Source organism: Sebastes umbrosus, chromosome 21 (genome assembly GCF_015220745.1).
Source record: "Sebastes umbrosus isolate fSebUmb1 chromosome 21, fSebUmb1.pri, whole genome shotgun sequence".
Lineage (NCBI taxonomy): Eukaryota > Metazoa > Chordata > Actinopteri > Perciformes > Sebastidae > Sebastes > Sebastes umbrosus.
Window position 1 is genome coordinate 374,107 of NC_051289.1, and position 27,909 is coordinate 402,015.

A 27,909-nucleotide genomic window follows, 5' to 3' on the forward strand; every position below is an offset into this window, starting at 1 on the left:
TCATACTTTTACGTATCATATTATACAGAATACATACTGTACGTTAGTTAATCGTGTTTAATTGTTTAATCTAATAATCTCTTGTCTGTATTTGCAAAACATTATAATAATCATCAATAATAAATGGTAAACTGAGCGTTAATTAAACTACAGTTAATATAGTTATTTTACTGTTAAACAATGGCATGATAATTAATGTTTACTAATTATTAATAATATATTCTTTTTATTTTATCATTAGTTTGTGTAATATGAAATTTCTTACTATTATTATTATTTGTAAACATTAAAGAAATGATATATATATAAACATTACATAGATGAGCAGAAACCAGCTATTAACCATTAATCTGTCTAAATAGTGTTTATAGATGATTTAATAAGTATTTATTAACCATTTAACAAGGTATTATAATCATCAGTGCAACTTTATAATAGACATCCAGATCATTTTTATAATTAATTAATTAATTAGCAGATCAATGAATGAGGAGAATATTCATTAGCTGAAGTCAGACAGAAGATTAAAGATGTTCACACCTTTACTGTTATGACTTTATTATCCTAATATTACAACTTTTTTCTTGTAATATTATGACTGACTATTCAGTAAATCTCAGATGTTTTTTTCCTCAATATGATCCTAATACTTGCACTCACTGCATTAGACTCTTTGTTGTCAGACTAAATATTTACACGAAACACAAGTTTGAATCAGAACAAAGTCTGCTTTTATTGATCGGACAGAGTGATGAGAGAAAGAGGACAAAGAGTTTAAACCCTCTGACAGATATCACAAAGTGTTTAAGGCACTTTAATTATCGACAGAGCTTCAAATACAAACCGAGTGCTTCCTGTTTCCTTCATGACGACAACGCTGGAAAAACATGAGACGTTAAAGAGCGTGACGTGAGTTCACAGTCAGACGGACAACACCGAGGACGAAGGCAGGTTTGTTCGTCGCAGTCACACCAATAGAGAAGCAAATGTGTTCATTCGCCTCTAGACGTGCAGGAGAGGAGGAGGAGGAGCTCGTCTCCATGGATACCAACAACTTTTCCTTGCTCTGTACATGTTGGTGAAGTTGCAGATATGTCAGAAAACCAAACGCCGTTGTGTCTGGGTTCATAACGTCACCCGGCGGCGAGCTGTGTTCACATACAGTTCCATCACACTGACTGTATCTAGCAGCCACACGTCTCTACTGCGGTATGAACCCAAAATAAAACAGATTTAATATCAATAAACAGACCAAAATGATGCCGAAATAACAACATAATGATGCCGATTAGTAAAACGTCTGAATTCATGCTTTGTCATGTCTGTTACCATGACGACAAGCAGACAACTTTTAAAATGCTTGTTTTCTGAATGGAGACTGGATCAATCAGAGCCAGGCAACGCAGCTGCTCCATCAATATAACGTTGTCTAGAGACGTTGTTGTTTCTACCGTAGACAGTCTGTGGTTTCCTCCGGTCTCTGTACAGATATGATGTACTATTGCAATATTCCCCCCCCAAACATCTGATTCAGCGACGTCAGGACGTGAGAGACAATCTGAGTTCTCAACGCTTTCACGACACAGCGAATTTCTTGAGTTTGCGACGCATTGACTTTCTGTAAAGGTTTGCTTGGCGCTTGGTGTGAATGCTCCGTAACTCAGCTTCCAAACGTTTGTACGCAGCTAAAGATATAAACAACTAAAACTCACAGCGGAGCTCCGCAGTCGTTACTAGAGGTTACCAACACGGAGCTCGGTGAGTCAACTTATGTTAAAATGAAATAAGAGAAGAATGAGAAGTGCTCAGTTAGATTCACATTCAGGAAGTCCAGTAGTGAATGCAACAAGTTTATCTTTAAATCACTCGTGCGTACTATCTAAGAACTAATCTGTTTGTCTGAGAGCTTCTCGCATGAGTCCAAATGAAAACCATGAAGAAGAATGATCCGACGTCGGAGTTGGAGGACTGACCTGCTTCTAACGTTTTAAAGTGATTTATTTCTCCACACCCCCACGCCTCCTCCTCCTCAGAGGTCTCAGAGTTTGGCCTTGGCCTGGAAGAAACTCATGACGGCGTTGAAGCACTCGTCTGACATCCATCGCTCCGTCAGACGCTCCACCTCGACGTCGTTCACCTCGTGGAGACGCTCCTTCTCCGTCGACCGGATCAGCTGTTTAGAGAAAGCCAGAGACTGACGGGGAGAGAGAGACGGAGGCGGTTAATTACATTTAATTAAATTCTATTCAGATCCAATTATGTATTTTAGGGCTGTCAATCGATTAAATAGTTAATCCTACATTTATTTATCTGTTCTAAAGGAACCTTAAAGGGAGATTAGTCCAGTATTTAATCCTCTTATCAACATGGGAGTGGACAAATATGCTGCTTTATGCAAATATATTTTTATATATATACATTTTTTATTTCTATTTATTTTCTCCTCTGTTTAATTTTCTTTTATTTATTTATGTATTTATTTTTATTAATTTTTACATTTATTTATTTATTTTTGTATTTATTATTTATTTATTTTACATTTTGCTAATTTATTTTATATTTATTTAAAAATGCTTGACTCATTAAATATGCCAAAATAATATTAAAAATAAATGTAGTCATTAATGAATTGATAAAATGTGACATAAATTGATATCTCAGTTTTAATTGGCTTCTTTATTTACATATAAATATTATATATTTCTTTCTATTTCTGCTTCTTTATTTATTTACTCTGTTTAATTTTCTCTTTTATTTATTTATGTATTTCTTTTTTTTAATTCATTTATTTTTTATTTTTCTTGCATTTTGCATAGTTATTCGTGATTAATTGCAAATTAATCGCACATTTATTTATCTGTTCTAAATGAACCTTAAAGGAGATTAGTCCAGTATTTAATCCTCTTATCAACATGGGAGTGGACTAATATGCTGCTTTATGTAAATGTATGTTTATATTTATTATTGTAAATCAATGAACAACACAGATCAATGACAGATATGTGCAAAAAGTAATAATTTCATTCATAAAAGTGAACATTATGTGTGTGTGTGTGCTTACGTTGGGAGGCAGCTTGGCGTAGGCCTTCAGTCTGGTCCAGACCTCCGACTGGAAGCTGCTGTCGGGGAAAACCTCAGTGACCAGACCGACCTCACAGGCCTGAACCGCCGTCAGCTTCTTATTGAACAGCAGCATCTCACTGGCCTATCGGACGGGGGGGGGTTATTACTGGTTCAGTCTGATCTTCCATATAAACTAAACAACGTTACAGCTTCTGACAGAAAGTACATCAGCACATTTCCACAGCTAGATTGTCCTTTTTTAGCCTAGATTAGCCTTCTGCTAACAGCAGCTAGCGGCTCACGTTAGCTGCTGTTAGCAGAAGGCTAAATATTAGCATCATTTACTCGTTATAAATATTAGCATCACGTTTCTCTGATATTGTAGCTCTAGAGCTCCAATCACAGTTACTCATCTCTAATGTCTGAGATCTGGATTCAGACAACAACACAGAGGACATTTAGATGTGGAGCTTTAGCCCACTGCTAGCGTTAGCCTCCAGCTAATGTTAGCCCACTGCTAGCGTTAGCCTCCAGCTAATGTTAGCCCACTGCTAGCGTTAGCCTCCAGCTAATGTTAGCCCACTGCTAGTGTTAACCTCCAGCTAATGTTAGCCCACTGCTAGCGTTAGCCTCCAGCTAATGTTAGCCCACTGCTAGCGTTAGCCTCCAGCTAATGTTAGCCCACTGCTAGCGTTAGCCTCCAGCTAATGTTAGCCCACTGCTAGTGTTAACCTCCAGCTAATGTTAGCCCACTGCTAGCGTTAGCCTCCAGCTAATGTTAGCCCACTGCTAGTGTTAGCCTCCAGCTAATGTTAGCCCACTGCTAGTGTTAACCTCCAGCTAATGTTAGCCCACTGCTAGTGTTAGCCTCCAGCTAATGTTAGCCCACTGCTAGCGTTAACCTCCAGCTAATGTTAGCCCACTGCTAGTGTTAACCTCCAGCTAATGTTAGCCCACTGCTAGCGTTAGCCTCCAGCTAATGTTAGCCCACTGCTAGCGTTAGCCTCCAGCTAATGTTAGCCCACTGCTAGCGTTAGCCTCCAGCTAATGTTAGCCCACTGCTAGTGTTAACCTCCAGCTAATGTTAGCCCACTGCTAGCGTTAGCCTCCAGCTAATGTTAGCCCACTGCTAGTGTTAGCCTCCAGCTAATGTTAGCCCACTGCTAGCGTTAGCCTCCAGCTAATGTTAGCCCACTGCTAGCGTTAGCCTCCAGCTAATGTTAGCCCACTGCTAGTGTTAGCCTCCAGCTAATGTTAGCCCACTGCTAGTGTTAGCCTCCAGCTAATGTTAGCCCACTGCTAGCGTTAGCCTCCAGCTAATGTTAGCCCACTGCTAGTGTTAGCCTCCAGCTAATGTTAGCCCACTGCTAGTGTTAGCCTCCAGCTAATGTTAGCCCACTGCTAGTGTTAACCTCCAGCTAATGTTAGTCCACTGCTAGTGTTAACCTCCAGCTAATGTTAGCCCACTGCTAGTGTTAGCCTCCAGCTAATGTTAGCCCGCTGCTAGCGTTAGCCTCCAGCTAATGTTAGCCCGCTGCTAGCGTTAGCCTCCAGCTAATGTTAGCCTCCAGCTAACGTTAGCCCGCTGCTAGTGTTAGCCTCCAGCTAATGTTAGCCTACTGCTAGCGTTAGCCTCCAGCTAATGTTAGTCCACTGCTAGTGTTAGCCTCCAGCTAATGTTAGTCCACTGCTAGCGTTAGCCTCCAGCTAATGTTAGCCCGCTGCTAGTGTTAGCCTCCAGTCTTTCCTTTGTTTAGCCTCCAGCTAATGCTAGCCCGCTGCTAGTGTTAGCCTCCAGTCTTTCCTTTGTTTAGCCTCCAGCTAATGCTAGCCCGCTGCTAGTGTTAGCCTCCAGTCTTTCCTTTGTTTAGCCTCCAGCTAATGCTAGCCCGCTGCTAGTGTTAGCCTCCAGTCTTTCCTTTGTTTAGCCTCCAGCTAATGTTAGCCCACTGCTAGTGTTAGCCTCAAGTCTTTCCTTTGGTTAGCCTCCAGCTAATGCTAGCCCACTGCTAGCGTTAGCCTCCAGTCTTTCCTCTGGTTAGCCTCCAGCTAATGTTAGCCCACTGCTAGCGTTAGCCTCCAGCTAATGTTAGCCCACTGCTAGTGTTAGCCTCCAGCTAATGTTAGCCCACTGCTAGTGTTAGCCTCCAGCTAATGTTAGCCCACTGCTAGTGTTAACCTCCAGCTAATGTTAGTCCACTGCTAGTGTTAACCTCCAGCTAATGTTAGCCCACTGCTAGTGTTAGCCTCCAGCTAATGTTAGCCCGCTGCTAGCGTTAGCCTCCAGCTAATGTTAGCCCGCTGCTAGCGTTAGCCTCCAGCTAATGTTAGCCCGCTGCTAGCGTTAGCCTCCAGCTAATGTTAGCCCGCTGCTAGCGTTAGCCTCCAGCTAATGTTAGCCTCCAGCTAACGTTAGCCCGCTGCTAGTGTTAGCCTCCAGCTAATGTTAGCCTACTGCTAGCGTTAGCCTCCAGCTAATGTTAGTCCACTGCTAGTGTTAGCCTCCAGCTAATGTTAGTCCACTGCTAGCGTTAGCCTCCAGCTAATGTTAGCCCGCTGCTAGTGTTAGCCTCCAGTCTTTCCTTTGTTTAGCCTCCAGCTAATGCTAGCCCGCTGCTAGTGTTAGCCTCCAGTCTTTCCTTTGTTTAGCCTCCAGCTAATGCTAGCCCGCTGCTAGTGTTAGCCTCCAGTCTTTCCTTTGTTTAGCCTCCAGCTAATGCTAGCCCGCTGCTAGTGTTAGCCTCCAGTCTTTCCTTTGTTTAGCCTCCAGCTAATGTTAGCCCACTGCTAGTGTTAGCCTCAAGTCTTTCCTTTGGTTAGCCTCCAGCTAATGCTAGCCCACTGCTAGCGTTAGCCTCCAGTCTTTCCTCTGGTTAGCCTCCAGCTAACACCGTGACCTCATCATGACGTCATCACTAAATGGGGTCTATAAAAAGGTCAGAAAACTGCAAACAAAAGTTGAAAAGCTGAAGATGTTCAGTTTACAATGCGTGTCGGTGCGAGTACCTTGGCGTTGCCCATTATCTTGGGGAAGGTGTAAGAGGAGCAGGCCTCGGGGCTCTGACCCAGCTGACTGAACGGCGTGTGGAAGGTGGCCTGACGGAGAGAGAGTCGCTGATTAACGTCATCAACTGGTTCCTGAACTCAAACAAACAGCTGGGCCAGATGTATAAAACTCACCACTAAACCTGCGTGAGTTAATCAATACGGTTATGAACAATGTGAACGCTAGCGCTAGCTGAGTCAACGCTAGCTGTGATGTGTTTGGAAGTAACTGAAAGAAGTGTGGTAGTATGTGAACTCCTGTGTTCCATGTTTAGGATATTTTCACGTCTTCACCTCGCCGTCAGACAAACCTTTCTGACGGGGAACTGAAGCTGTTATATCGCTCTCTTCAAAGCCACCAGACTCCATTCATAAAAACAGTAGTTTAACCTCTCAGAACACAGGAGATGGTTCTTCTTCTATAAAGACCAGTCCATGTGTGTGTGTGTGTGTGTGTGTGTGTGAGTACCCTGTCTGTAGCGTAGACCAGGTCAAAGAGTCCCAACGCTGTGACTGAGATTCCTACAGCCGGTCCGTTCACCACGGCAACCAGCGGCTTCGGGAAGTCAATGTACGCCTTCACATACTTCCTGTAGAGAAAAAAACACGGAATAAAATCAAAGAGTCACAAACTGTTTACTATGATTACCAATATCGGACTTTTCTCCCGCCTTTCTTTTGGACATTTTCTGGACTATTTTTGGACTTTTTTTTTTACAATTCTTGGAACATTTTCAGACATTTTTCAGACTTTTTATGGGCATTTTTGGACATTGTTTTAAAAAAACTAAATTTAGTGTAAGTTCGTAGCGTTATTTAACCTCCTTCAGGACCAGCTAGTCTGACCTGGTTGGTACCGATGGATTCATCAGGTTCTCTAGTTTACTATGATACCAGGATCTTCTCTCTAGCTTTAAAACTGAGCCGCTACAACCTAAAAATCACAAGTTGTGTTAATGTGTTATTATGGCGTTAACTTTGACGGCACTACTACTAATAATAATAATAATCTTGCACACAGCATAGCTGCCCGGCCACTCAAAGTCACTGACAAAATAAACACGATCACCACGTCTACGGCTCTGCCTCGTGATCAGACCAATCAACCGATCAATGAACCAATCACCTGAGCAGATCTCCACCACTTCTGGCCATGGCCTCCACCCCTCCCTCGGGGATCTTGGTGAAGTTGGACAGGTCGTTTCCACTGCAGTAGAAATCACCGGCACCTGCAGTGAAGAGAGTCCCACTTCAACGTTACCAGAACATCTGAAAACCACGTTCACTGATTTACTGACTCGCTGTGTTTGGTGGAATATTCCTTTAAAGCGGCAGAAGGCAGTATATCTTTGGCATCATTGGGCAAAAATCCCATAATAACCTTTCAGCATATTGTAATTATTATCATTATTATTATTGTATTAAAGTCAGAAGTTTACGAGAAAAAAAGTTGTAATATTAGGAGAATAAAGTTATAACTTTATGAAAAGAACAGTCATTCATTTCCATTTTTAAAGTCCACAGGGAGCCGCTGGAGAGGAGCTAAAGAGACGCAGGTTGCTGACCGCAGTCTGGGGGTCTTTGAACAGGAAGACATTAGAATACACTGCATCAGACCAAACACACTATTTTCAGCTGTGTTTGTGTGTGTGTGTGTGTGTGTGTGTGTGTATGTGTATGTGTGTGTGTGTGTGTGTGTACCAGTAAAAACAGTGATGACGGAGTCGTCTTTTGCCGCCTGCTCCAGAGCTGCAATAATGTCGTTGTACATCTGAAAGAAAGGAGAGATGTAACATGAGAACAGGCCGGTCGCTGTGAGACGCATCGAAGACATCGACAAATCAACAATTTATTTAATCTGCGTTTAAAAACTGACTCGTCATTAAAATCTATAAACCTCCAGAAACTGAGTTACAACAAGGAACTTTCATTCTGTGTTGATAACTCTATAGAAACAGCCGACCTCCACTCCGACAGTCTGGTTTGCTGATGTGGGTCATATAGAGGCAACAGACTGTTTCATAACCAGATAAAAGTTCCTCAAAGTAACTTTAATTTGAGTCTGTTGAGGAATTTATACTTTAAAATCGTTCTATTCTATATTTCTTCTTCATTAAATTCATATTCAAAAAGTTAAATGTTCTGATTCTTCATAACTGCACTAAACACTCGAGAATAAAGTCATAACTATACGAGAATAAAGTCGTAACTTTACAAGAATAAAGTAGTACCTCAGTAGTGATGGCGTTTTTCTTGGCCGGTCGGTTCAGTTTGATGGTAGTGATGTCATCCTCCTTGGTGAGCAACAGCGTCTCGTACGTCGCCCCGCTCCCAGCAGGCTGTGCAGCCACCTGGGCGGAGCTTCCTCCTTCTGCCGCCGCCAGGGAGCCAATGAGGTCGCAGTACTCCTGCCTGGCTTCATCCTGAGTGACACAAAGACGGTCAGGGTTCTGTCTTATACCCCAAACTTTACAAAAACAATAGGTTCGCCCGGCACTTTTCGTGGTCGGGCCGTAACAATAGTAACCTGGAGTAGATCCTGGAGGTTCCGGTACCTGTGATATGGAGCCCAGAGATTTCCACGCGTCCCATTTCACCTTGTTGACAAAGTCCAGCATGCCTGGTTTGGGGGTGTTGCAGGGACCCTGAGTGGCCTGCAGGAGGAGGAAGGATCAATGAACTGCTGCTGGATATACCGAGACCATGATCCTTCAACATTAGACTCAGTTGTACACGTTTACAATAATTCAAACTTTGACAGGTACTGTGTTTATTTAAAGGTCCCATGTTGTAAAAAGTGAGATTTTTATGTCTTATAAAGCAGCTTTAAGTGAAATATATAAATACTGTGAAAGTATCAAAACACTCAATCCACGGAGAAACACACAGCCCGGATTCAATTCAATTCAATTATATTCAATTCAATTCATTTTTATATAGCATCAAATCATAACAGAGGTTACCTCAAGACGCTTTATATATATAGAGCAGGTCTTAGACCGTACACCATAGTTTAGAGACCCAACGCCAAATGCGAAACTGTGCATTTGAAACAAGCCGTTTAGGATTTCTGTCCATTTGTGATGTCACAAATCTACAATATTTACACGGTTTTAAACGTAAACATTCTAAATGTGTCCCAGTTTATTTCCCGTTGCAGTGTATCTGAACATCGTTTTATCATATCAGGCTTAAATCTCGAGCCCTGGCTTCAACACTTTAGTTTTAACACCGGATTGAGCCATTTTCTCTCTCTCTAATACATGCTGTTCTCCTGGTGTCCACTAGGGGCATCGCTGCTGTATGTACTGCAGTGTTTGATACGAAGCAAACATGAAGGTGAAACACCGGCGGTGACATCTGGAACATCTGGAACATCTCCCACCTGTTTGAAAAGAGCGTAGATCTTCAGTTTGACTTCGTTGCCCGGGTCGTTCTTCAGCGCCGACATTTTGTTCTTGGCTTCCTGAAACTGCTCCACTGTCGCACCTGCACACACACACACACACACACACACACACACACAATCATTATTATCACTAATAGTGATAATCATATCACTTCCGTATCCGTCAACCAAAACAAACCTAAGAGAGTGTAAAACATTGGAGGGTCGTCGTGGATACGACCTGCACCCTCCCATGTTAAATCCAGCGTGGTAAACACTACACATCCAGTAAAGGAGGGAAACACTTTGGGTTTCACACATTGACAGGAAAAGCAGAGCTAGACATCACGACTGAAGCTGCATGCTAACTTCTAAAAAGGCCAAAATGTGTTCGAAAATATGTCCGAAAAAATGCCAAAGTATGCCCGAAATATGGCTCCAAAAAATGTCCAAAAAAAGCCGAAATAAATTATGTCAGAAAAAAAGTCTGAAAAATGTGTGTGCAAAAAAAGTGCGATAAAGTTAGCGGGAAGCGTTATGGTATGGTGGTAACGTTATGGTATGGAGGTAACGTTATGGTATGGCGGTAACGTTATGGTATGGCGGTAACGTTATGGTATGGCGGTAACGTTATGGTATGGCGGTAACGTTATGGTATGGAGGTAACGTTATGGTATGGCGGTAACGTTATGGTATGGCGGTAACGTTATGGTATGGCGGTAACGTTATGGTATGGCGGTAACGTTATGGTGTGGAGGTAACGTCATGGTGTGGAGACAACGTTATGGTACGGTGGTAACGTTATGGTACGGAGGTAACGTTATGGTATGGTGGTAACGTTATGGTATGGCGGTGACGTTATGGTATGGTGGTAACGTTACGGTATGGAGGTAACGTTATGGTATGGCGGTGACGTTATGGTATGGTGGTAACGTTATGGTACGGTGGTAACGTTATGGTATGGCGGTAACGTGGCGGTGGAGCCGGCTGTCGCTCTCGTCTCCGTGGTCAAATGTGCCGACGCTACGACTGTAGAGCAACCAGATACTGACATTTGTGTTCTCTGCATTGAAACGGCCCCGATGGAGCTGACCATGGATGGATAAAGAGAACGGAGCTGACGGGAGAGCTAGAGACCACCTTGGAGAAGTTACAGGAAGTAGACACGTGGGACTACGTCCGCTTTTCAAAATAAGGTGTTAACAAAGGGAACTGTATATATAAAATACATCTATGGAAATCAGATTGATGGATTATATTCACCAGAAGTATAAAACATTATAAATTAAATAGAAACTACCACTAATCTGTTGATCCTTGAGTCCAGGTGGACGTTGGTGACAAATCTGAGATATCACACTATGAGAACAGAACGGGTCCGTCTGGACCCAGGAGACGGTGTTCAGCAGATACTCACCCATCATCGGAGAGGCCGTGGTGTGGAACTTCAGACTGGGAATGGTGGAGAATCTGGCCAAGCTGGTGAAGGAGAAGAAATATTCAGTAAATTTACTGACCGTACACTTAAATGGGATGCCTTACTGTCGGCTTTCTGCAATCATCTGACTTCTTAAATGTCATGTATACAAGAAACTTTTCCCCAGCTAGATTGTAGGGACGCAGTGATCCAAATGTTTCTCTCCCAATAGGTAACGGGAATCCCGGAGCATTCAGTGGCGTCGCCATATTTGGAGTGTAGCGTCAGGAGCTACGGTAAACTGTCATTATATATCACCGGTCTATTAATCTGTCAATCGGTCATCATCATAAATGTATAAAGTACACAAACTAGAGACCTAGGGCCCTCAGAGGATGGCAATAAGGGGGTTTCTGAGCAGTTTACACATCAGAAGTGTTCGCCATCCAATCTCCAAATGTCAAAACTTTTTGATCCCAAATCACAGAATGACTTCTTCTATGGTGTTCCTCAAGGTCTTGGTGTCTTAATGTGGTATTTTGGAGGGATTATTGATCATTTTTATCAATTCTCCAGTGGTAAAAAAAAAGTCTGTAAGATGTCTGAAAAAAAGTCTGAAAAACAAAATCTGGAAAATATCCGAAAAAAAGTCTGAAAAATGTACCCAAACAATTTTTTAAAAATGTTTGTAAGATGTCTGAAAAATGTCCGAAAAAAATGTTCGAAAAAAAGGGCTTAAAAATCGAAAAGAGGCGGAAGAGCAGTCCAAAAAATGTCCCAAAATATCCGAAAAATGTCCAACAAAAGGTGGAAGAAAGGCAGAAGAACAGTCTGTAAAATGTTCGAAAAACTTTAAATATTGACAATAAGGGTGTTTCTGAGCAGTTTACACAACACAAGTGCTCCTCGCCATCCAGTCGCAGAAAAATGCAAATTCTTGCAGAAATCTCCAAAATGTCAAAACTTTTTGAAACCAAATCCCAGCATAACTTCTTCTATGGTGTTCCTCAAGGTCTTGGTGTCTTAATGTGGTATTTTGGAGGATTACTGATCATTTTTATCAATTCTCCAGTGGTAAAAAATGGTTAAATTTAGCACCAAATCTGTGTAACTACTCTGTGGACTACCTCGCCGCTACCCAGGGCTGTGCGTTTGTGGTCCCGGTGGTCCATACTCAGACACTTTGTCATGTTCCTGGGCGTCTCTGTTGTCTCTGTTGCCTTTCAGAAACCAGGTTTCTGAAGACGGGTGGGGTTATGCTAAGGACGGCTCCACTGCGTCATCGAGTCATGATTTCAGCCGAGCCCAAAAAAACATCCTGAACTCAAAACTGGTGAAAAACAGGTCTAACGCCACAATCCAGCACTACAACGTTCAGTCTGTTTAATGTTCTCATTGTTTTACCACATTTATGATGTGTTTAGAAATAAAACTCTGATTTCCTCTACCTGGCCTTTAAAGCCTTTAAAGAGTATTGGAGATTAAAACTGCTGTTGCAGTGAACTTCTTATTCTGTTAGTTCTATTCTTTAAAAGTCACCAGAATGGAGAAAACAAAGTCTCTGAAACTCTCATTTTTCTATTTCATTTTGAAATCCTCCCTTTTCTTCAGATCAGCATTCAAATAATAATATATATATAATGATAATAATAATAATAATAACAGTGAAATGACTTTCAGCCTGAACACCAGCTTATATCACCTCCAGCTCTGGAATCTGGAGCAAAGGTCACAGCCAGCTACAGCTGGCTACAGCCAGCTACAGAGAGACAGAGAGACACAGAGACTGAGAGACTGAGACAGAGAGACAGAGAGACAGAGAGACTGAGAGACAGAGAGACAGAGAGACTGAGAGACTGAGACAGAGAGACAGAGAGACAGAGACTGAGAGACAGAGAGACTGAGACAGAGAGACTGAGAGACTGAGAGACTGAGACAGAGAGACTGAGAGACAGAGAGACAGAGAGACAGAGAGACAGAGACAGAGAGACTGAGAGACTGAGACAGAGAGACAGAGAGACAGAGAGACTGAGAGACAGAGACTGAGAGACTGAGAGACAGAGAGACAGAGAGACTGAGAGACTGAGACAGAGAGACAGAGAGACAGACTGAGAGACAGAGAGACAGAGAGACTGAGACAGAGAGACAGAGAGACAGAGAGACTGAGAGACAGAGACTGAGACAGAGAGACAGAGAGACAGAGAGACTGAGACAGAGAGACAGAGACTGAGAGACAGAGAGACAGAGAGACAGAGAGACTGAGAGACTGAGACAGAGAGACAGAGACTGAGAGACTGAGAGACTGAGACAGAGAGACAGAGAGACAGAGAGACAGAGACTGAGACAGAGAGACTGAGAGACTGAGACAGAGAGACTGAGAGACTGAGAGACTGAGAGACAGAGAGACAGAGAGACTGAGAGACTGAGAGACAGAGAGACAGAGAGACTGAGAGACAGAGAGACTGAGAGACTGAGAGACAGAGAGACTGAGAGACAGAGAGACTGAGAGACAGAGAGACTGAGAGACTGAGAGACAGAGAGACTGAGAGACTGAGAGACAGAGAGACTGAGACAGAGAGACTGAGACAGAAATAGAGAGACTGAGAGACAGAGAGACTGAGAGACTGAGAGACAGAGACAGAGAGACTGAGAGACAGAGAGACTGAGAGACTGAGACAGAGAGACAGAGAGACAAAGAGACTGAGAGACAGAGAGACTGAGAGACAGAGAGACAGAGAGACAGAGAGACAGAGAGACTGAGAGACTGAGAGACAGAGAGACTGAGAGACTGAGAGACTGAGAGACAGAGAGACAGAGAGACTGAGAGACAGAGAGACTGAGAGACAGAGAGACAGAGAGACAGAGAGACAGAGACTGAGAGACTGAGACAGAGAGACAGAGAGACAGAGACTGAGACAGAGAGACTGAGAGACTGAGACAGAGAGACTGAGAGACTGAGAGACTGAGAGACAGAGAGACAGAGAGACTGAGAGACAGAGAGACTGAGAGACTGAGAGACAGAGAGACAGAGAGACTGAGAGACAGAGAGACAGAGAGACTGAGAGACTGAGAGACAGAGAGACTGAGAGACTGAGAGACTGAGAGACAGAGAGACTGAGAGACTGAGAGACAGAGAGACTGAGAGACTGAGAGACAGAGAGACTGAGACAGAGAGACTGAGACAGAGATAGAGAGACTGAGAGACAGAGAGACTGAGAGACTGAGAGACAGAGACAGAGAGACTGAGAGACAGAGAGACTGAGAGACTGAGAGACAGAGAGACTGAGACAGAGAGACTGAGAGACTGAGAGACAGAGAGACTGAGAGACTGAGAGACAGAGAGACTGAGAGACAGAGAGACTGAGACAGAGAGACAGAGAGACAGAGAGACTGAGAGACTGAGAGACTGAGAGACAGAGAGACAGAGAGACTGAGACAGAGAGACAGAGAGACAGAGAGACAGAGAGACAGAGACTGAGAGACTGAGAGACAGAGAGACTGAGAGACAGAGAGACAGAGAGACTGAGAGACAGAGAGACAGAGAGACAGAGAGACAGAGAGACAGAGAGACTGAGAGACAGAGAGACAGAGAGACTGAGAGACAGAGAGACTGAGAGACAGAGAGACTGAGAGACTGAGAGACTGAGAGACAGAGAGACTGAGACAGAGAGACAGAGAGACAGAGAGACTGAGAGACAGAGAGACAGAGAGACTGAGAGACAGAGAGACAGAGAGACTGAGAGACAGAGAGACAGAGAGACTGAGAGACAGAGAGACAGAGAGACTGAGAGACTGAGACAGAGAGACAGAGAGACTGAGAGACTGAGAGACAGAGAGACAGAGAGACAGAGAGACTGAGACAGAGAGACAGAGAGACAGAGAGACAGAGAGACAGAGTCTCTACAGCTCTCAGCTTCTCTCTCTCTGTCTGAGACCAGCTGACTGATGCTAGCATGCTAGCTCCAACCACACAGCAGCTGACAAGTGGTAGCTAAGCTAAGCTAAGCTAAGCTAAGCTAAGCTAAGCTAACTAAACTAAGCTAAGCTAAGCTAAGCTAACTAAACTAAGCTAAGCTACCTAAGCTAAGCTAAGCTGAGCTACCTAAGCTAAGCTAAGCTAAGCTAAGCTACCTAAGCTAAGCTAAGCTAAGCTACCTAAGCTAAGCTAAGCTAAGCTAACTAAACTAAGCTAAGCTACCTAAGCTAAGCTAAGCTAAGCTACCTAAGCTAAGCTAAGCTAAGCTAACTAAACTAAGCTAAGCTACCTAAGCTAAGCTAAGCTAAGCTACCTAAGCTAAGCTAACCTAAGCTACCTAAGCTAAGCTAAGCTGGCTTGTCGCTGTAGTGTTGAGTCTCTGGAGCTGTTTGACTCCTCAGTGAAGCTAAAGCTAAAGCTAAAGCTAAAGCTGAAGTAGAGTTAGAGTACAGTTAGCATCATCGGGCTGCTCACCTTGTGAGTCTGACTGAGCGCCAGCAGCGAGCGGACAACTTCAGAGCGACGCCGGCCATTTAAACCCGGAGACAGAGGTCCAAAGGTCGGCAGGAGGCAGAGGACAGAGGGACAGAGGACAGAGGGACAGCAGAGGACAGGTAGGAGGAGCTAACTAGCCTAGCCACCACCGAGCAGCTGATGTTTACACCGCTGGTCCCGCCCACTCTGACCTCCTCTGCTCTCCCATTGGCTGAAGCGAAGCGCCTGCTAATCTGATCCAATCGGCGTCGAGGGCTCATTAATAATGCAGTGAGTCCAGCCTGCTCTAATTAGTTCACTTCTGTAAAACGTTTTTATAAATGGTATTAAACAAATTCAAATTTACAAACAACATGGCTCATAGATCGATGCATTCAAGTAAAAGGACAAGGTGCATACAGAACAAGAACAAATCAAATATGTAAAATTATACATGAAAATAATAATAAATTAAATTAAGGGGCTGTACCTGTAATTCATATTCTATTATGCTAAGAAGTTTCAAACTTAAAATAAGAGGGTATACTTTGAGTTTACTCTTTATGATACTCATCAGAGAAATACTTAACAAAAATATACCTAAGTATACTTGGCTCATTCTGACCAGTATACAGAAAAGTTGAAGTATATTGTATTTAAAGTTCCTGTTTGTAACTTCTTCCAGGTATAAATCATTGCTGGTCGGTGTCTCATGGTCTCTCGTGTGTCTCATGGTCTCTCGTGTGTCTCATGGTCTCTCGTGTGTCTCATGGTCTCTCGTGTGTCTCCGCTGTTCAGACTCAGACTCCAACACAAACTCCAGTGAAGCACCAAAACCTCTTGGTTGTATCTAGTGAAGCTGTTAAACAGTGTTGGCCGCGGTCGGAGGACGCGGGGGAGACCGTAGCTTTGGTCTCCAGGACCGGAGTCTCTGCTGTACTCTGCTCCTCTGCCTGCCTTCACTCACACACTGCGCTCCTTCTCTCTCTCTCTCTCCAAAAAGATTTAGTAAAAGTAGGCCTTTAAAGGGACTGTTAGTAAGAATCAGAATTGCTTGTTAACAGCGACACCTGTGGCCGTTAAGTCAACGAAAGTCAGCGTCAGGCTCGAGCTTGAAGCAGGAAGAGAAACGTTATCGTCTCCGACCGGGTGTCGGAGACGATAACGTTTCTCTCTGAGGAGCCCCGTCACTTCACAAGACACGGGAAACCTCTGTTGGTCTGGAGGAGCTGCAGCAGTTATTTCTGCACAAACGTCCACTGAACATTCACTAGATATTCTCAGAGCTAAACTAACTCTTCTGCAGTGTGGAGTGAGCAGCATGCACGTGAGAGGTGGAGAGAGAGAGAGAGAGAGAGAGAAGGAGCGTGGTGTGTGAGTGAAGGCAGGCAGAGGAGCAGAGGAGCAGAGGAGCAGAGGAGCATGGGACACCGACCCGGGTGATTTATACGTGTAAGAAGTTACAGACAGTCCCTTTAAGTAACATTTTCAAAGCAAGACTTTTACTTGTAACAGAGTATTTTCAGAGTGTGGTATTAGTACATTTATTTAGGATCTAAGAAAACTTCCTCCAACACAGTAATTATTAATAATCACAAACTTGCTTTGTAAGTAACCTGAGGTAGTTTATAACAAAAAAATGACCATTCTAGCATTCAGTCATTCATATGATATTACATTAGTGGTTTACTTCATTAGATATTCCGTGTTTAAAGTAATCAGCTTGTTGAAGGTGAGACAGCTCAGTCTGGGTTCAACTTTAATGGTATATTTAGTTGTAACAGTTTGACTCTGATCAATAAATGTCAGGTTGTCCTGTATAATGTTAATAATGAATATCAGTGAGGTGTTTCTTCAGCTGATAATCATAATTCAGATTGATACTCTCTGATCAGCATCACTGTGTTCATGTTGATAAATGTTAGTTGTGACAGTACAGGTACTTATGGCTGAAACCTTGTCTACTTACGTATAATACATTTCAAAATGTAGGTTCTTGTTGTACTAACTGAACAAGGAAGATGTGTCATTTCTGGCTACTATGTTTAGATCATGATAAAAACTTGCAACTCAGAAATGTTTTTAATTGTGCAACAGAAAGAATAATTTAACTTCCAGATGTTCAGAAGAATCTTACTCATATAATTCTGAAAAAACAAACTATAAAAGCACTTTAGTATTTAACTAAACTGATTTATTGACATGATTTAAACATAAAAATTAGATAACATTTGACCAAAACTCATTTTAATTCAACCTGTTCAAGCTAAAAGAGATTCTCATAAACACACCGTGTTAAAAAGCTGATTAGTGAGTAACACACACAAACTCTCATAGATAAACTCTAACTCAAAGGTTTCCTGTAAATGGAGAGAGGAGGAGTTACGCTGATCCAGGTGATGTAAGAACATGAGAACAGGGAGGGAACCTGAAAGAGGAAGTGTTCAGTCAGTCCAGACGCCATTTGAGTCGACGGAGCAGAAGGATGAAGACTGTAGACTGAAGCAGGGTGAGTGTTAATCCAACATTTCATTACTTCACTGTTGAAGTCTCTGAGTCAGTTTCCTCCCTGTGGACTGTAGAGGAGAGAAATGTTAGAATGAACTCAACAGTTTGATTCTTCTGTGAACACAACGTTGTGATTGGCTGAATAATCCTCATTAAACCTGCTGTAAGAAAACAAGCAGAGACTTAAAGAGAAGTGACCAGGTGGAGCGCTGGCTGGTTTTATTATACTGTATACCGTGTGTGTGTGTGTGTGTGTGTGTGTGTGTGTGTGTGTGTGTGTGTGTGTGTGCGTGTGTGTGTGTGTGTGTGTGTGTGTGTGTGTGTGTGTGTGTGTGTGCGTTACTTCCTGTTCTCTCAGTCTTGCCTGTGTCTCTTGTACTAACTTGTTTCCTCTTCATGTTCACAGTCAGTGTCCTGTTTAACCTCTCAGGCTGACTTCAGATCAGAAGATGAGTGATTGTGTGGAGGAAGAGGAGGACGGAGCAGAGTCTCCAGTCTCTGGCTGTCTGTCTGTGAAGAGTGATCAGTCTAAAGATGATCCTCTGACCTTCAGTAATGAACCTGGACCCTCAGAGTCAAAGTAAGAGAGCTGCTACTAACTCATTTATAGGACTCATTTTCACTTTCCTCCACCAAAACTGTTTTCTGTTGATTTTGTGTTTGTATATTCAAATTTCTACAGAAATGTATTTGCCAACTAAAATTTAAGAGACTTCGTCAAATAAACTCTTCCTCTTAGTGTCTGTGACAGCTGTCAGTCACCTAGAAAAGATGTAATCTAATCTCAGAAAACGGCTACAAACCTTTAACCCTCCTTATTATTGACAGCAGCAGTAGTTTGTGTGTTTAGAGCGACCTTAATGACCTAAACATCTTGGTGTTTGCAGAGTTCAGTACAGACGGAGAGCAGAGTCTCCAGTACCCAGCTGTCTGTCTGTGAAGAGTGATCAGTCTAAAGATGATCCTCTGACCTTCAGTAATGAAGCTGGACCCTCAGAGTCAAAGTAAGAGACTGTTTTTACTGTAAACTGACCTGGTGGACGATGATGATGCATTGAGGATGAAGACTAAACCTTCTGCTAACAGATTTATATTCCTCAACATGTAGCTTCATGTTGTACTGATTAAGCAATAAGATGTGTCATTTCTGGCTACCATCTATATTTGGATTATGAAAAAGAGTTGCAGCTCAGAGAAATGTCTGAAATTATTTTTTATTGTACAACTGACAGAATAATTTTTTTTCCAGATGTTCAGAAGAATCTTAATCATATAAATCTGAAAAACAACTATAAAAGCACATTAGTATTGAACTAAACTGATTTATTGACATGATTTAAACATAAAATGAGATAACATTTGAAGCAGGGTGAGTGTTAATCCAACATTTTATTATTTCACTGTCAAAGTGTCTGAGTCAGTTTCCTCCCTGTGGACTGGAGACGAGAGAAATGCGTCGCTGCCACCTTGTGGTTTCCCGGCGCGCCCTCGCAGTATGCATGTCCATGAGCAAGCTGCAGTTTATTCCATGTTCTACAGCCTCCAGAATAATATCAATGCTTTAAAAGTGTCTGTTGTTCCCCTGTATAATACACACTATCTGCAGCTACTTCACAGTAAAAGTCCTCCATTAAAGAGAGCTGATTATGTCCTTTACTGATTCACAGTCACTTTAGCTTGAGTTAGTGAGGTTTGAACTGAGGTTAGAAGTGATCTAAATATTGAGGTGACCATCAGTCTGACACACATCATGTAACTCTGGTGTTTCTTGTTAGAATAGAATAATATTAATGTTTTAAAAATGTCCGTTGTTCCTCTTTAATAAACAAATTTCAGCCAGATCACTAAACGTTCAATAAGACAGTCAGATAGGGAAATCAGCTAATTCTTGTTTATTAAAGCAGGAGAGTTAAAATAAAGGAACATTTCCATCACAGACTGAATGCTGAATTCAGACAGAAGAGTAGCAACACTTTAACTCTTCTCTGTGACCATCTGAGCTTCAGTGTCGGCCAAGTCTGGATATTCTTCACCAACAATCAACAAATGATTTTAGTATTAAAGTAATGTCTCCACAGAAAGAAGAAGAGGAGTCATGCTTCTGTGGAGGAGCTGCTGTCCAGATCCAGAACAAGACCTGGACCTCAGACAGCCAGTCAGACCAGAACAAGACCTGGACCTCAGACAGCCAGTCAGATCCAGAACAAGACCTGGACCTCAGACAGCCAGTCAGACCAGCACTGTCCAAAGTAAGACTGTAGATGTGTCTGCTGATGTCTTCATGTCTGGAAACAGGACTTGTTGTTTTAATACACTGACTATTGTTGAACCCAAAAGAAATAATTATATATGTTTATGTTTTGTTTTTATGATAGCACTCCGTCTTTGCATTAACAATCAGAATGCTGTTTGTTCTCCATCTGCATAGATGAAGATGGAGAACTATTAAACTGTGTGTAAAGCAACAGCATCACTGTTCTATCACAGACAGACAGTCACACTGACTAACAGCCATACAGCAGCCTGAGACACAACAAGAGACACAGACTGTGAACAACAGCCCACATTAGCTTTCCTGCTATAGTCTCCTTCTCTAACTTACAAACACACATCTGGTCCTGCAGAGCGACACGTTGAACAAGAGACCAAACAAACACCCACTGAGGAAAGCTGCACTGCTGACATCAGTTTTCAGGCTACAGTAGAGGGCTGATTAGCTGGTCAGTTACAGCACATTAAACATCTTAAAAAGTGTTATGATATAATATCTAATATCAACATTGGTTAGTTTAGATGTTTAACAGGGTCCTGTCACTTCAGTTCCTCTGCTAACAAAACACTGTCTGCACTCAGCTGGTAAGTTTCAGATTTCAGCTCATTTGTTTACTTTGTCTTTTCCTGTTTTCTGTTCTGCATTGTGCCAAATCATGAATACATGCACTTCTACTGCAGGACAAACTGAGCTGAGCTGTAGTCACATCAGAGGTTTGTTCATTTACTGCTGAAAACTCAACATTTCCTTCTGCTTCTCATAATAGTCCTCCACCAGCGGGGTGCTTTTATTTTGAAGCAGCTAAAGGAAACGCAGTGTACTGGTCAACGAGATCCACGGTTCTTTGTTAAAGGTGCTATTCAGTAAATACAGGTCTACACAACAAGACATGAAGATATTCTGCATTATTTGATGAGTTTTAAATGTTACAGGGCGGTAGGAACAGCCACAGTGAGCTGTTTAGATGAAGAGCTGCTGGCGAGCAGCTGAGGCTCCGCCTCCTCTGCTGTCAATCAAACATGTACACCGACACACAGTCAGAGGCTGAGAGGAAAAGGAGCATTTATGATGCTTCTCTTTAAAAATATAAACTATTAACAATAAATGTCAAAATTACATTGATGTTAGTTTTGACTTCAAGAAGGGATGATGACTTTATGACCTTTACTTCTTTATATGTTCTTATATTGATTATTTTCATATTGGCAATGAAAGTAATAAGTTTCTGTTTTGTCTCAAACTTGTCTCTCTCTTTCAGCAGATAGAGGTCTGCAGGAGGTTGTAGATGAACATAAGATCAGTCTGAATAGAGGTCTGCAGGAGGTTGTAGATGAACATAAGATCAGTCTGAAGGAGAGATGTGAATGTGTGACTGAAGGAACTGATGAAACAGGAAGTGGAACCCTCCTCAACAGGATCTACACTGAGCTCTACATCACAGAGGGACAGAGTGAAGAGGTTAATACCCAACATGAGGTGAGGCAGCTTGAGACAGCGTCCAAGAAGAAGACCCTCCATGACGCTCCAATCAAGTGCCAGGACATCTTTAAAGCCTTACCTGACCAACAGGGACACATCAGAGTCGTTCTGACGAACGGCGTCGCTGGCGTTGGAAAAACCTTCTCAGTGCAGAAGTTCACTCTGGACTGGGCAGAGGGCTTGGAGAATCAAGATGTCAGTCTGGTGGTTCTGCTTTCGTTCAGGGAGCTGAACTTGATCAGAGATGAGCAGTACAGTCTTCTCATGCTGCTCCATGTTTTCCATCCAACATTACAGAAGGTCACAGCAGAGAAGCTCGCTGTCTGTAAAGTTCTGTTCATCTTTGACGGCCTGGATGAAAGCAGACTTTCACTGGATTTCAAGAACAAGAAGGTTGTGTCTGATGTCACCCAGAAGTCATCAGTCAACGTGCTGTTGACAAACCTCATCCAGGGGAATCTGCTTCCCTCAGCTCTCGTCTGGATAACTTCCCGACCTGCAGCGGCCAATCAGATCCCTCCTGCATGTGTTGACAGGGTAACAGAAGTACGAGGCTTCACTGACGCCCAGAAGGAGGAGTACTTCAGGAGGAGAGTCAGTGATGAAGAGCTGTCCAGCAGAATCATCTCACACGTCAAGACATCCAGAAGCCTCCACATCATGTGTCTAATCCCAGTCTTCTGCTGGATCACTGCTACAGTTCTGGACCACATGTTGACTACAGACCAGAGAGGAGAGCTGCCCAAGACCCTGACTGACCTGTTCTCACACTTCCTGTTGGTTCAGACAAAGAGGAAGAAGCAGAAGTACGGTGAGGGACGTGAGACGAGTCCACAGGAGCTGATGGAGGCTGACAGAGAAGTTCTTCTGAAGCTGGGGAGGCTGGCGTTTGAACAGCTGGAGAAAGGAAACATCATGTTCTACCAAGAAGACCTGGAGCGGTGTGGTCTGGATGTCACAGAGGCCTCGGTGTACTCAGGAGTTTGTACAGAGATCTTCAAAAGAGAGAGTGTGATCTTCCAGAAAACAGTCTACTGCTTTGTTCACCTGAGCATTCAGGAGTTTCTGGCTGCAGCCTACATGGTCCACTGTTACACAAACAGGAACACAGAGGTACTGGAGGCCTTCCTGGGAGAAGACTTCAAGCACAGAGAGTCAAACCCAAAGTCTCTTCTCAAGAAAATCTCTAAGCAAGGACATGATGATGAGGAGGGTGGTGATGATGAGGAGACGGATGATGATGAGGAGGGTGATGAAAGCAACAATGACCATTACCCATCTCTGGATGTCTTCCTGAGGAGAGCCATGGAGAAATCCCTTGAAAGTAAAAGTGGCCACCTGGACCTGTTTGTTCGCTTCCTTCATGGCCTCTCTCTGGAGTCCAACCAGAAGCTCTTAGGAGGTCTGCTGGGTCAGACAGACAACAGTCCAGAAATCATCAAGAGAGCCATCAACAACCTGAAGGAGATGAACAGAGATAATACCTCTCCTGACAGAAGCATCAACATCTTCCACTGTCTGACAGAGATGAACGACCACTCGGTACATCAGGAGATCCAAGAGTTCCTGAAGTCAGAGAACAGATCAGAGAAGGAACTCTCTGAGATCCACTGCTCAGCTCTGGCCTACATGCTGCAGATGTCAGAGGAGGTTCTGGATGAGTTGGACCTGAAGAAGTACAAGACAACAGAGGAGGGACGACGGAGACTGATTCCAGCTGTGAGGAACTGCAGAAAAGCTGAGTAAGTCCAGATGTGATTAACTTTATAGATCAGTGTAGATTACTATTTTAGTTCTTCAAATATACACATTATAAATTATTCTTAAAATATAATATTCGTATATGTGTTCCACGTGTTTATTACATAAATATGTCCGTTGTATTTTGTCACAGATGTTCTTGAGCTGTTTCAAATGTTGAGTTAAAAATGTTTCAGTAGGTTGTGTTTCTAGCTGTCAAGTTAATGAACACTTATTCTATTTATTTCTAATAATTGTTACATTTTACAGTTTTTTCTTATTTATGTTTTTGGGTGATGGAGACGACATGTGAATCTGGTAAAACAAATGAAAAAAACAAAAGATCAGCTGTCTGGTGGAGCGCTGGGTCTAACCGGTATAACGGCAGCAACAGAACGTTTGCTGATCCGGCGGGGAGTCGGGGCGGTCCTGGGATCAGAGCCCTGGTGCTGGGTTTACACTGGCTGAATTTGAGCTAACTGCTAACTGGGGGTACGTCTCCTGGAGCTGCCGCACACTCTACTCCCGGCGGAGGTAACGTTATTAGTGCTATTAGTTAGTATCAAGTCTGACACCGGGGAAATACCGTCTTGTTCACGGGGGAAAACACACACAGGCCACAGCTTACTCACGGTCACACCGGTGAAATACAGTAGAAGAGTTTGGTTGTAAAGTGAACAGCAGTCAATGAGCTGCGGTCTGCCCGCTGTGGACGGCATGCTGGACTCAGTCTGCAGAGCCCTGAAGCCCCACCCCCGCTGCTGAACAGAGCGCTGGTCGCTCGTTTATTCAAAGTTTAATAATATTGAACATGTCGTGCGTCCAAATTGCACCAAATTTGAGAATGCATGTCCTTGGGTCCCCAGCAATACGCCCACTAAGTGTGAAGTTGATTGGATGAGCGGTTCTCAAGATATGAGAAGGACACACAGACAGACAGACACACAGAGATTCCTTGTTTTATAGTTAGATAAAGAAACTATGAAAACACTCACAGACCCTGGATGTATTATTGACGAGCCCTCGGTGCAGCTCTACTTCTTGGTCCTCTCATGTTGGACTGAGGACAGACTGGACGCTACAGTGACTCACTATCGCCTCTCGAGGTACAAGTAGGCTAGTACTACAAGAAAGTCAGAGCCGGACCTCGCTGGTTGGCCGTAGATATCTCTGCAGCACAAAACATTGATGTATTTGGCATAACCTCAAAACTGTTACTTCTTCACATTCTTTTGTTAATGATAATTTTTTTAATGTTTTAAACTAAAATTCTGGCCAGATCTTATGTTGCACCTTTAAAGAACCTGGACAAAACTAACTCAAACTACTCATTTCTGTTGCTTCCACACTGATTTCCACTGTATTTATTCTATTTTGTAACTGCTCTGTGTATATTCTGTTTTTATGTCTTTGAAGCACTTTGTAAAGTTGTTTTTGAAAAGTTCTGTATAGATAGATTCTTCTTATTACTATTATTATTATTATTGATTGAGTATGTAACTTTAGCTGAAGCAGCCACTGTGGCCACAAGTGACAGTTATGGGGTAATGTTGAATGCTATGCTAACAGTGATTTGATAGCACAAGTAGGGATGTCACGGTACCAGAAATCTAGTAGTCGATACCAATACCAGTGAATTTCCACGATTCTCGATATCAAATTCGATACCACAGTAAAAAAAACAATAAATCCCATGTAATGTGTACATGTGTCTATATCTATCCTCAGATTGCAAGCAGTAGGACCGGACCGGTAAAACCGAAAATCGACCCAACTCTAGCATTAGCCACCGTAAACTACTGATCATACGAGACAAAAATAGTTGTTGTAAAACCCCTGAGTGTGTTGAATCGAGCAATGGTGCATTTTATTGCTCATGAATTCAAGTTGTGTTCCATCATCTTGTTTTTAAGTCTTTCCTTTTATTCTGTTGCTCACGGAAGGAAACTCAGGTGTTTCTCTCTCTTGTTGCTGTAGAGAAGAGTAGTAGCAGGAAATACAAAGCTTCCACCAATAACAGCGGTCTGATGAATATATAACAGCAGAATGGTAGAATTCAGACTTTTTAAGAGATTTTATACACACCAAAAATCAATGTTGTGTTTTTAATGCTAATACACTGATAACATCTTTCTGATGACATTATGTTGAAAATAATGCAACCTTATTGGTTCTTTAATTGTGTTTGTGAGCTGATTATGTTTGATGCTCAGAAAAGAGTGTTAATGACAAAACGCCATGCAGTCATCAAAATATCTAATTATATGAATGTTTAATTATGTACAGGTCTAATATTATTACACAATCTGTTTAATTTCTCTATTGTTTGGCAGCAGTCACTGGATTTTCCCATTTATGGACGTGAACCTGACAGCAGCAGTTAGCAGCAAAGAGAGGTCATCTTTCTCAACCGTGTTATTATCACTTATTCACTGAGTTTTATGCTAACTTTGTGGAGACAGACCTGGGATCAGATCTCACTGACAGACTGGACATCAGGGAAGCCTCAATGTAACTACATTTTCTCTCTCTTCATCTGCAAGATTAAAGAAAAATAATTATTGTTTCATGTCAGACAGTGAGATAAGATTAGCTGAACCACTGATGTGAGGAGCAAATGTTAATCAAAGAAGTATATATCAAACTGTTTAGTCATCAAATGCATGAAGTATATATAAACTGTCCTTTTTCATAATAACATATTTTGTCATTTTTGTGTCATCACAGACTTTCTCACTGTGGACTCTCAGATACTCACTGTGAAGTTGTGGCCTCAGCTCTGAAGTCCAACCCCTCCCATCTGAGAGAGCTGGACCTGAGTCACAACCCCTACCTGCAGGATTCAGGAGTGAAGCTGCTGTCTGCTGGACTGGAGAGTCCAAACTGTAGACTGGAGACTCTGAGGTCAGTTCACTGACTGTAGTTTATGTAGTTTGAACACACACTCTCTCTGCACTGGCTCTGCTCCAGATGGCTCTAGAGAGGGACTTTCAAGTAGCTCTCCAACACGCTTGGCACACAGGAGAGGCTTCAGTTGGTTGTAATCTCCTCACCTCACCGCTAGACACCGCCAGATCCTACACACCGGACCTTTAACCACAGACCTATTTTCAAGTCAGCATTGTCTAATTATTTGAAGCCACAGACATTTAGATTACAACAACAACCAAATAAATATTCTGCATCAGAAACATCTTTAGAGGTTCATATTTTGTTCAAGTCTATCTGAATACAATACTCACGTGTTCATATGTACATTCAAAGAGTTATTGATGTCTGTCATCATTCCTTCTGTCTGTGAAGCATCCCCGTATAACCTGAGTGTTACGAGATGAGGACTAAATCCAGTCTTGTTCTGTTTCATTTATTCTTTATTCAGATTGAGGAGCTGCAGGTTGTCAGAGATCAGCTTTGCTTCTCTGGCCTCAGCTCTGAAGTTCAACCCCTCCCATCTGAGAGAGCTGGATCTGGGACTCAACGACCTGCAGGATTCAGGAGTGAAGATGCTGTGTGGTTTTCTGGAGAGTCCACACTGTAGACTGGAGACTCTGAGGTCAGACACTTTTTTTTTTTTTACTTTTTATTTATGTATTTTCCAGTTTTATTACACTGAACAAATTTCACATCAAACATAAAAACAAAGATAAACTCATAAAACTAAAACAAAAAAGGGGGGGCACTACTCTGACATTACAAATGTAGCACCTGAGAGATATATAATTTTTTATATATCTATTCCTAGTTACATTTATCTAATATGTCATTCAGTAATATGCTGTGATATTCAGTCTTTTGTTTAAATATGTATAAGTACACCCGCCAGCAGGGGGCAGGGTGAAACTCTCTGTCGTAAATGACTACCAGCGAAGAAGAAGAAGTTTCTGTTGTTAGACGGAGCCCTTGTTCTGTGAAGTGCGCGTGCCCGGTGCTGCATCGACAGCTAGTTTGGTTTTGCCAGTTCTGCCGGTGAATTAATAAAAGTGAACTCTCTCTTCTACACCAAACCGTGTGTGTGAGTGGTGTAACAATTTGGAGGTCCTACCGAGATGAGTATGGATATTATTTCACGGCGAAGGACTTTAACTCTGGAAGAACACGGTGACGTTGGACACGTGTGAGAGCAGCAGGTCAACTAAGTGAGCTAACGTTAGCTACAGAGAACAGTTGAAGTATAGCTAGCACGACGCCGTCTCGTTTTATTGTTTTCCAAGTGTTGACGAGTCAAAAGCGCTTTAAACAAGATGTCGGAACACCGAGAAGAGTTTCTGTCAGAAATAGAAACTAAATTGTTTGGACTGACTGTGAAAGAACTGCACAGAGTTTGTGAGTACTGCAACATTGCTGGCAAAGACTCTGAGGACATTAAGAACAAAACCCGCCGTGCAATGGTGAAGCACATTGTGGAGTTTTGTGAACGTGAGTACTTTCTGGAGAGGGAAGATGAAGGCATGTCTGTGCTTTTGGAACTGAATGATGTACTGGAAGCTCTGCGAGAGGACCCAGCGGAGACCGACGTCGCAGGAGCGGCGCTACTCTTCTCTTCACCT

At 42.6% G+C, this 27,909-nt stretch overlaps 2 protein-coding genes across 2 annotated transcripts in view; one reads left to right on the forward strand and one right to left on the reverse strand.

Moving 5' to 3' along the window:
• Positions 1 to 1,499: 1,499 nt before the first annotated feature.
• Positions 1,500 to 15,524, reverse strand: eci2 (enoyl-CoA delta isomerase 2). Its single transcript, XM_037757662.1, has 11 exons — positions 15,364 to 15,524; positions 10,914 to 10,975; positions 9,494 to 9,597; positions 8,664 to 8,762; positions 8,340 to 8,531; positions 7,810 to 7,879; positions 7,235 to 7,337; positions 6,578 to 6,698; positions 6,070 to 6,159; positions 3,062 to 3,205; positions 1,500 to 2,194 (listed from the first exon to the last, which is right to left on the reverse strand). Exons 1-11 carry the CDS (start codon positions 15,420 to 15,422, stop codon positions 2,039 to 2,041), a joined length of 1,200 nt encoding a protein of 399 aa, XP_037613590.1. The 5' UTR covers positions 15,423 to 15,524; the 3' UTR covers positions 1,500 to 2,038.
• LOC119480982 (NACHT, LRR and PYD domains-containing protein 12-like) overlaps positions 15,504 to 27,909 on the forward strand; it is a 705,305-nt gene continuing 692,899 nt past the window's right edge. The window contains exons 1-10 of the mRNA XM_037757651.1: positions 15,504 to 15,654; positions 17,701 to 17,872; positions 18,302 to 18,451; positions 18,759 to 18,875; positions 19,950 to 19,985; positions 20,068 to 20,113; positions 21,464 to 22,812; positions 22,882 to 23,364; positions 26,090 to 26,266; positions 26,742 to 26,915. Coding sequence (XP_037613579.1) covers positions 18,321 to 18,451; positions 18,759 to 18,875; positions 19,950 to 19,985; positions 20,068 to 20,113; positions 21,464 to 22,812; positions 22,882 to 23,364; positions 26,090 to 26,266; positions 26,742 to 26,915 — 2,513 coding nt within the window. The 5' untranslated portion in view covers positions 15,504 to 15,654; positions 17,701 to 17,872; positions 18,302 to 18,320. The remainder of the gene's footprint in view (positions 15,655 to 17,700; positions 17,873 to 18,301; positions 18,452 to 18,758; positions 18,876 to 19,949; positions 19,986 to 20,067; positions 20,114 to 21,463; positions 22,813 to 22,881; positions 23,365 to 26,089; positions 26,267 to 26,741; positions 26,916 to 27,909) is intronic.